At 41.2% G+C, this 14566-nt stretch overlaps 1 protein-coding gene across 3 annotated transcripts in view; it reads left to right on the top strand.

Moving 5' to 3' along the window:
* The window catches only part of cdh23 (cadherin-related 23), a 113011-nt gene that overhangs the window by 88141 nt on the left and 10304 nt on the right, over nucleotides 1-14566 (top strand). For all 3 annotated transcript variants that reach the window (XM_047029620.1, XM_047029621.1, XM_047029622.1), the window contains 5 exons: nucleotides 8445-8639; nucleotides 8757-8870; nucleotides 8987-9116; nucleotides 9422-9685; nucleotides 9797-9958. In XM_047029620.1, the coding sequence (XP_046885576.1) occupies nucleotides 8445-8639; nucleotides 8757-8870; nucleotides 8987-9116; nucleotides 9422-9685; nucleotides 9797-9958 (865 nt within the window). The remainder of the gene's footprint in view (nucleotides 1-8444; nucleotides 8640-8756; nucleotides 8871-8986; nucleotides 9117-9421; nucleotides 9686-9796; nucleotides 9959-14566) is intronic.

Raw genomic sequence — 14566 nt, 5'->3', positions numbered from 1 at the left:
GTATTTCTCTTGGAAAGATATTTTTATAGAATAAAAAAACAAAAAGTTAAAAAATAAAATAAGTTAATCGGGATCTCTTGTAAAACCTTCAAAATGGTTCACAGTTTTGAAAAAGGACGTCAAGGTTCTGAAATTTGTGTTAAAGTGATTGTAAAAAACTGTAACTAATTTCCAATAGATAACCTTGAATTCACTTATCACGAACACTGTTCTAATTGACAGTTGAAACCCTCAGTACATTCAAACACTCAGTTCCGTTCAATCTGTATCAGTGAAGTGTGTGTGTGTGTGTGTGTCGAACTGTTGTACCAGTCTGTGGCAACAACAACTTTGATGCGATGACTTGTGATGATTTCTGATGACTTGTGATGACTACATAAACAGCTGAAACAGGGCAGCGAGATGTCGTAAAGATGGCAGGGTAATAAAAAAAAAAAATAGTATAGTTTAAGTGAGGCCCAGAAAAACTCAGGAAACTTCCCGAAACAAAATGGCTCAGCTCAACTCGCACGCATAGACTGAATGGAAAAATGTCTCTCAAAAACAAATCTTGACCGTAGGCGATCGTCAGTCTCCTTCAAAACCGATTGTTCAGATCACAGTCGCATTCTTGCTCACTAACCACTCAAATGATTAGCGTAAAGAAATCAATATCACTCGCTCCGACACCATTCATGGATAACACAGAAAAACAGCAGGACTCTCAAAGTCTACAGTTAGAATAACGCCAAAAAACAACAGTGTTCTGAATGAAACTCATGGCTCCTCCAGCAACTCTCTCTCGTGCTCTCAGCTAGTGTCCAACACCGTTCTCCGTCCGATGATGCAATTAACCGAACTTCTGCTTTACTGAAGTCCCCAGATTCTGTTTGCATACTCTGCTCAACCCCTCGCCCCTCGGCTTGAAGCAACGGCCCCGGTGGATGTAGGTGGTATTGCATTTACTGTTAGGTTTCCGACTCTTCTGGTTGTTTTTTTTCTATTAACTCCAGTCAACATTTACAAAACTATCTCCCCTAATAATTTTTGTTCGATTCTCGAACCTGGCTCATACTACTAGCTTTTTCATAGAATACATTTTCCAGATTATGGCTAAATTTGAAACCAATCCGAAATGGGTAAACTAGCACCCCATTTATTTGCTCACGTCAACAAAAGTTGCCTGCAAATGTGCTTGCGGATACTAACAAGTTCACATTGGCCGATAGCCGATTTACATGGAGCTGAATGAGCCATAGACTTATATTGAATGAGCACAGGGAGAACTGGCTTGAGTTGCCTGCCCTGTTGTAGCAAGTTTAGCAAATGGTTGTCACACATACATGAAATGTTGTTAATAAAGTTTATTCCCGTTATTTTAAAACAGATAAGATTTTTCTTAAAAACGTTCATGACATGATGGCAAATATATTATGTTAAGCGCGAGCATAGATTGTTGACGTCTATCTGGAGGAAAGACGAAGATTAATACTTTAACCTGTAACGACAATAGGAAATGATATAGGCCTATATTTAAATAATATTAGTCTTGCCTTCAAAAGCTTTTGTTAAACACACCCATTATTCTTTTTTTGATCGTGTCATCAAGCCAGACTGCTTTTGTGGGACAATGAAGGTCCTCAGTGACTCTATGTTTCACCCCCACTTACATCTGATGGAAACGTCTTGTAGCCTATATGGTTCTGCGAATATTCCCCTTTCAAAGGCAAATGTTCAATAAAGTATATTTTAGACACAGTTCTCAAGCTTTTTTTTATTACATTATTACCAAGTCTTGTTAGATCACGTTATATCCATTAATAGGCGTTTGGTTTTGTAGGATGAACATATAAAATACAGGCCATATTTCTACACTGATGTTAAATTGAAGGCAGTGTGAATATAGTGGCATTTCGTTTGAATATAAAGTTGACAGTAAGCTATGGTAAGTCTGCATTATGGAAGATTTCGGTTACCAAAATAACTATTAAGGTTTCTTTGCCTGGCGAGAACAACGACGGAGCTGTTCATGTTAACAGTTTTTCATCCGATACAATGCGTTGGAAATCATACTCATATCACGAAGAAAAAAAGCAACATATGTGATGAGTTCCATCTAGAATAGCCCTATATTTAGCCCTATAGCCTATTTCTAAAAAACAAGTGAAAGGAATACTAGGCTATACAGTGACAGAATACATTTCCGTTAAGTTTGCATCATATGTCTGATTCTTATCGGACTACATCATGTGTCTGATTCTTATCGATGTCTTCGCTCACGCGCTCGTAACCATATAAATCTATGCTCGCGACTGGGTGTCGCAAAGTATGACGTGTACAGCTAGTTGCAAGCGTGCACGAGGTCTCGGAGCTAGGGAAAAAAAGAGCCACTGTTTAAAGCTAGACCGGAAGACACGGAAGTGGAAAGATGGCCGCGTCCAGTCTCGCACTCTCGCTTGCCTCACTGCGCCACTGAGCACTTTTCATAGAAATGAATGGGGTTTTCTTGGAAGACAAAAGTAGCTTACTCTAGTTATATTAACTCTATGACTCTGCTCCGTGCTGTGCAATTGAAATTACTACCTGAGCACCAGAAAATCAGTTACGGCAGACCTGGGCATTGTACGGCCCGCGGGCTACAACCGGCCTACGAGCTGTCACAATCGGGCCCGCGTGAGGTAAATAAAAAATGTTAAATAAATAAATGTGTTGACCTGTAGTTCTGAAAGACTACAGTGATCAGGCGATTTACATACGTGCGCTTGCAGAACTTAACCGACAGGAGACTTAGCTGTTGGTTAGCCCTCAAATAAAAAACGAAAGGTTGATACAGAATGTAGAGTTTTTAGTCAAAGCTGTGTTCTTAGTTTGTGGAGAACAGATCTTTAAAAAACTGCAAAACTACTTTTCAGTGTTTGTGAAGATTAACTAGTTACAAATAAAATGAAACCCTGTTTTTTTTTTTTGTGTTACTTTTATAGTCTTTTCCTATTTGACCTACACCTAAATTTAAAATATTTATATAAATATTTACAGAATATCCTTATTCTTCTGATAACCAGTAGCAGCTAATCAAAATATATACTTTACTGCTTTTGGTAGAAAATGAATAGTGAGCAGAATTAAGTTCAAGTTATCATTGATGCGGCCCTCCAACACATTTCAGGTTTCTTATGTGGCCCCTTGAAAACATTTATTGCCCGTCACTGGTTACGGAGCTGGGCCATGGAGCTAACCCATGAAGCTGGGATTTTCATGCAAGGGAGAGTGTGGCAAGCTGGTTAGCCAAGGCCAAAGGGCAAAAAGGCCAAATTACAGGTGTTGGCCATCAGAAGCGACAGCAAGGGGTACAGCCCGCTATAAGACTTTGAGCCATTAAATGTTAGGTCTCAGTTCAGGGAAGCACTTTTAAACAGTAGCACTTTCTATTTTGAAATGTTTTATTTTTCTTAAAATGTTATAGTTTGGCAGCTCAGTGAAGCACTTAAAATATTAATATTTTTATATACAGTATAATTGTGCTTCAAATAAAAAAAATATTAACCTACACCTTATTCTTGTTTGCGATCATTTACATAATATATATGAATGTGTGTGTGATAAAAAGCGTGATAAAAAGGTGACCTTGAAATTGTGGCGACGCAAGAAAAAATTTGGGTGCACCTAAATTTCGTGCTGGTGCACCTACATAAAAAAGTTAGGCGCACCAGTGCAACCAAGGTTAAAAGTTAGTCTGGAGCCCTGCTAAGAAGGCGGTTGACCAATGACAGTTCTCTCTACAGTCAGAGCTTGCACAAGAAGGTGGAACGTAAAGGGAGATACCCCTTATAACTTGTAAGGGCGTAATAACTAGTTTGTGAAAGACCCAGAGAAACACAAATATCCGACGAGGCAAAATCCCAGACGATCCCTGTCTCATAAAGGGCCAGCGTAACTTGAATCGTTATCATTTAAGCCTTTGATAGGTGGTCTAACAATTTAAACGGTGCTTCATTTTCCACCTGGTTACACAGCCGTCAGCACTGCAAACCTGGCCATATCGGTAATAAAAGCGAATGTGCTTCTAGATAACAGTATAGCTATAGGGTACCTAAAAAACATATTTGTGAATTGCCAATTGAAAGGTTGTCCAGCAAGTAATGATGCCTAAAGCAATTCCTGTTGTCTTTCTAGGCTAAACCATTGTGACTTTATTTGTGTAGTCCAGAGCCTTTCTATACAGCAACAATTGTAGCTAACAACTTTCCAGTTACACCTACCGAAATAAACCATGCACTTTAAATATTGTATTTTTCTTAGCATTTCATCAGTAAAATAGTATTGGATTTTCTGTATTGCACTGACATAAATAATATCGTTCATTATGTCTGTTCGGCCCGCTATTCATTTGGGTCACATGACGTCACTATAGCTTTGCGCCGCCATCCTTCTGACCGACTCACTCACTATGTTATGTTGCTACTTGTTGGAGTGGCGTTAGTATGCTAAACTACTTTTCATTTGGTGTCCTGATGTGACTGATATTACAGTCACAAAGAACAGAATCGGATGGCAATTCAGTTCAGTGATAAATGCTATTTGTGTAATGTTAATATCGCTTGATTAACAGACATTTAACCTTCCTGTGATCAAGAACATTTTCTTCATCTCCAGATGATACATTTTGGCATCCATAACCCATCCTGAGGTATGCTTCAGTGCTTTTAAATGCCTTAAGGGCTTCCCCTGTGTATGAAGAGGGATTGTGGACAAGGTCAATGTAGATATCAGCAAACATAAAATTTTACAGGTTTTTACTACACTTTAGTGGAGTAAGCAGTTCACTTGACAGTAAATAAGGATCAGAGCCTGAAGTTTCTATTTTCTTTAAATACCATTGCTTTTCGTCGGTGGTAAGGTGTGCTACTTTCGTGTGCGACATCATTCATTTTCACTAGGAGGAGACCCGAGAAGAGGCTGCAAATCGGTCCTAAAGATGGCGGCCGTTAAAAAAAAGTCACGTGACTGAAACCCATGAATAGCGGCTCCCTGACGCCATGTGACGTCACACAGTGGTCGCGGCGCCATCTTTAGGACCGAATACCAAGATGCCGTCTATCTGCTGTGCTGTGGGCTCGGATAACAGCAAATCTCAAATAAATGGATTAACCTTTTACTATGTCCCAAAAAACCCTGAACGTCATGAGAAATGGATTAAAACAAGTAATTTATAATCTAGGCATGTATAACGTTATCCTGGACAGATAGCATTAGCTATATTTACATTAGTAGCGTTAGTAATATGTAGGGTTGCCCACCCATCCCTTAAAATACGGGACGGGGTTTGTCCCGTATTTTCAGAGTTGTCTTGAATGGAGCATCCAAAATCATCCCACCTGCATTCTGTGAAGACTCGTCCTATTCTGCCCCTGATTGGGTAATACTCCCTGCCACCATTGGTTTGATCAGGTTCACGGCCAATCAGAGCCATAGGAAGGCGGGTCTCTTGGCGTAGAGTTGATTTGAAAGAATGGCGGAGGCAGCTCCCCCCCCCCCCCCCCCCCCCCCCACGTAAAAAAAAAAGTACACTTATAAAAGGAAGTAGGCATAACATGCCCCAATACTACCTGCACACTACTACCCTACTTCTGGTCAACTGATGTTATCATGTTCATTTACATTTAGTCATTTAGCACTGCTGTGTTATGATGTTATCATGTTCATTTACATTTAGTCATTTAGCATTCGCTCTTATCCAGAGCGAATTACGTCATTTGGCACTGCTGGGAATCGATCTGGCAACCTTCAGATTGCTAGCCCGGTTCCCTAACCGCTCAGCCATCTGACTCCCATCTGACTCCCTTTCAGTCAGATGGGAGTCAGATGGCTGAGCGGTTAGGTCTGATTGGCCGTGTACCTGATCAAACCAATGGTGGCAGCGAGTATTACCCCAGCGGTTAATGGAAGATCATTTGCAAGTCTCCTGCACCATATCTATTTTTTCTAATATACTTTTTTGAGTATCAAAGCATCTGTTTAATTTAAAGTTAATAAGTTATGGATCTGTTAATTTAATAAGTTTATAAAATATGGTTCTCACAAGGTCCTCCAAAAGCTTATTTTTTGTGGTCTCACTGTCAAACTTTGTTGGCCTATGTTTATTATCGTCATAGCTGTGTATTGCTACAATGATATGACCATCTGTTCACACTGATTTCAATAGCAGATATCTTTTTATAATGTCCATGTATCAATCTTAATATTTTTATGAAAACATGTTTTAAGTTGTGATTTACCACCACTGGCATGTCATCGGGCCTGTGGTCATCGTGGCCCCGAGGGCTGTGGCCCTTGTTGCGGCAGGCGTCCTTTATTTTTCAGTATTGAAGGTGGCAACCCTAGTTATATGGTTGAATTATGTTATGTTGCTAGCTACTTGTTGGAGTGACATTAGTATGCAAAAAAAAAAATCACATCCCCCCCAATATTTAATTCTGGTCAAAATGTCCCCCCCAATGTATTGAAATAAAAATATAAATAAAATTACAAATGTGCTACGCTACAACAGGCAACCACGCGCGCTGTCCGAAATTATCATAACAAATTTAATTTGTCCCCCCCAATGTTGACTCCATGGCTACGGCCTTGGTAAACAGGCTCTGGAAACCGAGAGAGCGAGTGACAGACGTGGTGTGAGTGACACAGCGCACATCCTGAAAAATAAAAAAATAAACATATATTTCCCAAGATTAAATATACATCCTTGGTGGCTAGGTGCCGCACTTTCACCTCTTTCACCCATCCAGCCACAGCATGTTGATAAGCATCTGTACTCTTGAAAGCCTTCATGCTATCCCCACTATGGGGAGGGGTTATGCACAAGATAAATGTACAGTGGGGAACCTTCAGGGCCTTCTACGCCTTCAGAGAAGGCCTAAACAAATTATAAATAATAATATATTTAATACTAATAATAAGTATTCAATAAATAATTTAAAACAATTATATCTCATTTAATGTAATACAATACATTTTCTCTCATCTATGTTCTATAGTTAAGCTTACTGTCAAGTTCATGTCCTGAAAACAAGTTATCCAATCAGAATCGTCTGTCTATATTAAGGCCCAGTTAGCTGGCTCATTCATTGGTTAGGACTTCACAAATCCTGGAGAACGCCAAGCTATGTGTTTTGGTGTGAAGAGTGACGGGCAAATTGACCAATCACGCTTTGATTTCAAGTGGGCGGGAGCAAAACAAAACATTTTAGGCCTTCATGAAGTCCTAATCTCTTGCAGAGTGGTGAGAGCAGTTGAGAGACAGAGGCAACGTCCACACTAGCCCAGGTACTTTTAGAAACGCATACATGTCTGCGTTTGCACCTCCCGTCCACACTAATACGGCGTATTCGGACACTGAAAACTGAGCTTTTCGAATATGCTCCCCTAGCCGGAGACATTTGAAAACGCCGGGTTCGCGTAGTAGTGTGGACGGGGTCCTCGGAGCTTTTCAGATACGATGATGTTCAGTTGCCATGACACTGGGGTTAGCTTGCGCTCTATAGCTATAGCTAATGTCGAGATGAACATGGAAGGTGAAAGAAATATGCTGCTCCATCTCTATAATTTATTTACCAGTTTAGTTAGTGTACTACTTCAGATACAAGTATTATCACTTAATAGATACGCGTTACTCCTATGCAGAAGACGAGCGTTGTACTCGGTGTGCCTGAACAGATGTTATTGACGTTACAGTATGGTCTATTTGTTTACATCCGTGTCATCGTTAGCTACAGTAATTAAAGGATTGCACTTGTTTAACCCATTCAATTAATCGTATTGTTGCTTTTTCCGCGATGATTTTTTTCTCTGCGGTGATGGCCGAGGTGAAGGCCCAGCTGTAGTACTCACGGTTCGCCACTGTAAATGTATATATCATGGAAAGCCAATTGGGGCAAGCCTTGGGCAGACAATAAGGGACAAAAGAAAACTGGGGATAACTAATGAGGATCGGAGCCTAAAATTGAATTTTCCCCAGATATCTCTGTCTCTCTCTCAATCAAATGGGCAGTGTGGGCGGCCATACTGGGCGAGATCAGTTGTGAATACGGCGGCGTTCTATTTGGTAGAGCCGTTGGTGGCATCTATGAATATCTGCATAGTTTTGGCTCGCGAGAGCTAGCTTAGTGCAGCTCAGTCATCTCAAAATGGCTGATTCGAGAGCAAAGAGAGCAAGCCAATCTGGCAGCGAATTATTTTTGGGAAATGTCGAACTGCTTATCCAAACAACTCAGTCTGCATTCCGTGCCATTATAAAGAAGAGACCTGCAAAATATGAACTTTGCAGAGTGCCTGGTTCTTGAGATAACCGTTGGAAACTAAACCCATGTAAATGCGTACACAGACAGATACACACACACAAACACACAGATTCCTGGCATTATTAGAAAGATGGTAACAATGTGTGTGCTTCACTCTCCCTTGTGTAGGAGCAGCCCCCAGGCCTTCTGGTGTACGAGGTGTTTGCTACAGATGGCGATGAGGGTGTAAATGGTGAGGTGCGCTACGCCTTCCTGCAGACCGGGGCTGGGAACCGGGACTGGGAGAACTTCCACATCGATGCTCTGACTGGGGTCATCACCACTGCTGTCAAGCTGGACCGTGAGAAGCAGCCCTTGCACAGCGTGAGTCTCTTACTAACATTGGTGTGTGTCTATGTGTGAGTGGTGGTTTTTTGTGTGTGATGAGTGTGTAGTTGTGCAAGAGGTGTGTGTCTAACCAACAGTTTTCTGCCTTCTCAGCTGATTGTGGTAGCCTATGACCTCGGCCAGCCTGTGCCTTATGAGACCACGCAGCCTTTGCAGGTGGCGCTGTTGGACATTGATGACAATGAGCCTGTGTTCCTCAAACCCCCGGTGAGAACAAGACTGGAGTATAAACATAGATTGATAGATCAATCGATTGATATGTAGAAAAACAGTGTGGGTATATGTGTGTGCGTATGGGTGTGCGTATATGTGCCCTTTCTCAGAGAGGCAGTTTGCCATACCAGACGTTGTCGGTTCCAGAGCACTCGACTCCAGGCACTGTGGTAGGTAACGTGACTGGGGCTGTGGACGCAGACGAGGGCTCCAATGCTATAGTCTACTACTTTATAGCAGGTAAGCATCCTCTCTGTCATTTTACGTACAGTAAACATCCCTTTATCTCTCTCTCGTGATTTTTTCTCTCTGTCTGACTACCTGTTATTCTCTCTACCTCTATCTTCCTCTATCTAAATGTTCCTTCCTCTATGTCTATTTTTCTCTCTATCTTTCTCTCGTTCTCTCTTCTGCAGTTTTTTCTCCTGATATCAGTTTCAGTCACTAATGATTATTGAATAATGACAAACGCAGAGTCATCTGGAGTCCTTTGGTAGGTGTCGGACCGTTTGCACATATACTGTCATTTTACCTTGACACTCCAGGGGGCGACAGCTATAGTAACTTCGGTTTGAGTCCAGGAGGAGTTCTGAGGGTGAAGAAGGACCTGGACCGTGAGTACATCCCCGTCTACTCCATCATAATCAAAGCCTCTAGCAACAAGAACTGGGGGCCAACCCGGGCTCAAAGATCATCTAGGGTAGGAGAACTTGATCCTTCCCACGACGCGACCTTGCAGGAGGTCAGGATCTACCTGGAGGACATCAATGACCAGCCACCGCGCTTCACCAAGCTGGAGTACACTGCAGGTATATGTGTGTGTGTAGCTTGGATGTGTGAATGAGAGTTTATGTGTTTGAGAGATTTGAGGAAGATATCTCTCTCCTTTCTCTTCCTCTCTCTCCTTCTCTCTTTCTCAGGTGTGGCAGCAGATGCCAAGGTGGGCTCAGACCTGATAAAGCTGGATGCCATAGACAATGACATTGGTAACAACAGCCTGGTGTTATACCATATCCTGTCCATACGCTACATCAAGCTCCAGTCCAACGACACAGAGGACATTGGGAACGTCTTCATCATCGGTGAGTCTGCTAGTTTCTGGATCACAGACACGTCCTGTTTACTTCATCCGCCTCTGGATTAATAGACCAATTATTTGTTTGTAAACATTCGGGATGCGCGCGCAGCATGGTGGCAGAAAACCGGGAAAAGATAGCCTTTATAACGACTAGAGAATTACACGGATAATACAAATAGTTAGATTCAAAAAGACCAAAAAGGTCGAGGAGGACAGCCTTTAAGAGAGAAAGCGATTCCCCATTGATCTGTCACATCAGAATTTTGATTTGGGTCACGAAAGTCTTGAAATTTGAGTGAGAATGTCGCCCGGTAGACCGCATATCTTATGCGGCAGCCATGTGTCTTGTCTTGGTCGCGTCATGTCATGTCACAAAGTTCATAATTTTACAGTTCGGTCAATTCTACATGTAGCGCCCCTCGTGCCTCGTTTCTGAGCACAATGTAAATTAACTAAACCACTGGTTGGGGCGCCCTGAGTTCTTTTAGATATACTTATTATTGAGAATAAAATAGGTCTGTTAATTCAACAAAATACATGTCGTTTAATATGTCACTCGGTGGTAAACCTCATTACATACAAGTTATTATTTTCCTACCACCGTCACTTGAAAATAAAAGAGATAAAAGTCTGTCGCTTGCTTCAGAATGTTACTAGCGTGCATTGGGCCTCGCCGTGCAATCTTCCTCCGTCGATGGGTAACTCGTGGCGCGCCAGCCACTTCGTGGCGTGAAGAGAACGTTAGTGCAGTAGCTCAGTGTCCAGAAGGAAAGAGGAAAGGCTCCTTGAATTGGACTGTCCGTCGAATTCAGTTCCTTTCCAGTCCCAAGTCCAGTGTGCACGTACAACCTGTCGCTGAGTTCTCTATCCGACAACCCGCACATTAAAAATTACGTGACTCGATGGTCCCCTAATTGGCAACTCATTAGACAACTCTGGACCCGCTCTCCACCATCCTCTCTTCTAACTACTTCCGTTCCTTCCCCTACATATCCCTCGACGACGACAGGTCACAGGTCAAATAAACTTATGAACCAATAAACTCACAGACTAAAAATGTAAATATGAACAATCTGTTTAAACATATGAAACTTAACAGCATTAGTTTACAACATATGAACAAAAACAATAAACAAATACAATATGAAATAAAATACTAGCAAGGGGCTACATACACCAAAGATTTCTACACCAAAAAAGTCGAGCAGGGCAACTTTCAAGAGATATGGGAATTCTGTTTTTAGCCAGCTGGTCAGATTGTTTTTGTGATTTGTGTAAAACTGTCAGTCTGAGTGAGACTGCGTCCCTGTTAGACTGTTTTGACGTTGGCCTCAGAGTCAGACTCGGGTTGCTCACTGGCAGTGTTCACAGTGTTGTATTTCTCCACTCCATTCTACTGCAAAAACGTCAGGGAGGACTGCGTTCTGTAGATACGAGCTTGCTGATGATAGCCAGAATCTCAGATTTCTTTAACCAAGCCTGTTTCATTCGTCATTTGCATGAGAAAGCGACCTCCGTTTGCCAGGCTAGTTTTGAACGTTTTACTCGGTCAGGCTATTTAAAGGTCTGGGTGGACAAGTGACATTTATGCATGGACGTAAATGTGAAACGTAAATGTACTTGTCCCATTGGCGGTTCTAGACACGTTTTACTGGGGGGCCGAGGGGGGGGGGGGGGGGAGTGTTTGATCAGAGGGGCACATAAACGGAAAAAATGACATTAAATACTTACATTTAGCGGTAACACTTTACAATAAGGGTGCATTAATTAGCGTTCATTAATGCATTAACTAATGCATGAATCATCATCAGTTAATACATAACTCAGAAAGTACTTAATGATGCACTGATTGTAGTCGGTGAATCGAAAGGCCAGAGACGCTTGGTGTTCGTCCCTGGCTTGGGAACCACAATTCACCTTAGGTTAGATTCTCAGGGAGATAATTGACTCGTTAATATCTGACTCCAATGTTAAGACACGTGCACGAGTGCGTTACCTGTAACCTCGAGCGCTAAACAGTTAATGACATGAAACTCTGACGTAGGTAAAAATCGTCTGCTTGATCAGAGCACCGACCCTAAAGTATGCGTGTTCACTAAACAGTCGTTTATCTCTACTATAATATAGATTTAACCATAGTCGACCTAGTAGGATATGTAATCGATCACTCAGAGGCCCCGGTAAATTCCTTCGGAGCGTGGAGATCCACTGTAAGTGACTCAGAGGCCTTAAGTTAAAACCTACTCAAAAGTCTATGTTTATAATCAGTTAGCCGCATCAACCAGACTAGATCTAAGTTTTCACCGCCGTAGCCTGATAGATACGTTTCAAAGAGAACAAGTAACGTCAAAATGCACAATAATAGTTTATTATCTAAATAGCAAGATAATCAATACAATGATAATGAAATATCATCAAATACAAAACATACCTTCAGAGCAATGGTTAACAAAGGTATGTCACAATGAAGACTAGGCGCCTAACGCACCGGAGCTGTATCGTAAACCAAACTCGAAGTGATTGGTAACACTTCTTCCTATATACACCCAAACCTGACTAAAATGGGGACACCGGTCACATGACTGAAAAGTAGTCTAAACGCATACAAATTCAAATTGGATCATTAATCAAGGCTACAGTAGACCAAGTGGTTCCCTTGCAAGACATTTACATTTACATTTATTCATTTAGCAGACGCTTTTGTCCAAAGCGACTTCCAAGAGAGAGCTTCACAAAGTGCATAGGTCACTGATAATAACAACAAGATAGCCCCACAGCATTGCGGGTAGTCAAAGACAAGAAGTACATATTGTGAACAACCAAAAAATAGTGCTAAAGGGAAGAGACCATAAGAGCATGTAGTTAAACAAGTTAAAATTACACAACATTGATCTCTAAGTGCAGGTGTACCTGTAGGAAAGCAATAAAAATAGGATTAACTAAAAAAGAAGAATACAACAGTTTAAATCAGCTACCACTAACCAACAAGAGCAACAGTCTAAGCAAGAGTCATTGTGAACCTTGAGGAAACTAGCGTTGGATTCAGCAAACCATTCCTAAGTACCATTGTACTCCCGGAACAAGTGCGTCTTGAGACAGAGGAATATGAAGACAGGGGAATATGTTAAACACATGTTGGTCTGCTGTAGGCACAAACTCTGTAAACCCTGTACATGTACATGTTACAGTATTAAAAGTATTACAAGCATGTAATACATAAAATAAGAAACAAAAGCATATCAAACATGACATTAAAAAGTGTTTAGAACCTTATTTTCAAGAACACAACTTTTAATAATAATTTCAGAGTCTTCCTCTGTCCATCTTCCTCTTCAACTGGTGAGACCACCTCTCCAGAGGTGTGTCATTAAGGTGTGATTGTCATTTTAGCATTCATGTAAATCAACGACTGTCCCAGACAAGTGTCTGGGTGACCAGTGACAAAGGGGCTGCCAAAACAGCCCTACACTGATCATGAACAAATCATTTGGTAATAGGGAGTCACATATGATTTACTATTAATTAAATCTGGAATCATGTATCAATTCCTATTGATATTAACACATAGGTGACTGATAGGTGAGTTAACTACTTTAGTTAATCGTGCAAACTAATACCATTAGTTAACTGTGTGAACTAAAACCCTGAGTTAACAGGGTAAACTAATGGTAATACCTTAATTCATGTGTTAATTACCACAATGGATTGAGACGGTACTTAATCATTTGTTAATAGTAATGTGCCTCTTCAAGTAAAGTCATAACATGAGATACATTCACTAATCATTAACTAATTATTCACTCAACAAATACTATATTTTTTCAGAGAGACAACATTTAAATAAACTCTATTGTGAGCTGGAATCCTGCATTACAGTCTAAAACAGTTAAATTACTTTTTGACGAATGGATGACAACCATGCCGTTGGAAGTTGGACATCCTTGAGAAATCAACACCAAACTTGGTATGAGGACTCGGATCCCTCTTCTGAGGATGTCCAAACTATTTAGTGCCATGTGATTACTGGACGTGGCCGCAGGAAGCAAAAATGTGTTTTGGCCAATTACTGTTGATTTGTTTGCCTTTATTAAGTGATTCCTTTGTTTCATGATATCTTGGGACTTGTGATGACAGTGTTGGAGGCTCGAAAGTGGTTCTTAGTGGTGTAAGAATTAACAGGCTTGGAGTCAAGAGATTGATTACAAAGGCTTTCGTCTTTATTGCGTGTCTCAATAGACAAGAACTTTTATACAGTCCTACCTACGTCATTCAAATATCTTTGGCAATTATCAGACAACACACAGTTTGTTCAAGATAAACAGATGTCCACCCTCATTTGTCATTCTTATGCAACCAGTGGCTCTAAAGAGCAAGGCACCACACTATCAGGTCATCCTGACCTGACTTCCTACTGAAAAGAACATTCTAACGGGAGGGGAGAGTGACTCACCCAGCTCGTTCTTACCCCATAACTGAATATGGGACAAAACAAGTCTCCTCTTTAGCCTAATTCCTTACATGGGGACAAACAAGTCTCCTCTCTAGCCTAATTCCTTACATGGGGCTGTTTCCCCTCCTCAACTGACCCCTGTCCTGCTTCTTTCTGCACGTA

The sequence above is a fragment of the Hypomesus transpacificus genome, chromosome 11 (assembly GCF_021917145.1).
Source record: "Hypomesus transpacificus isolate Combined female chromosome 11, fHypTra1, whole genome shotgun sequence".
Lineage (NCBI taxonomy): Eukaryota > Metazoa > Chordata > Actinopteri > Osmeriformes > Osmeridae > Hypomesus > Hypomesus transpacificus.
This window is presented reverse-complemented; position numbering and strand designations above follow the sequence as displayed.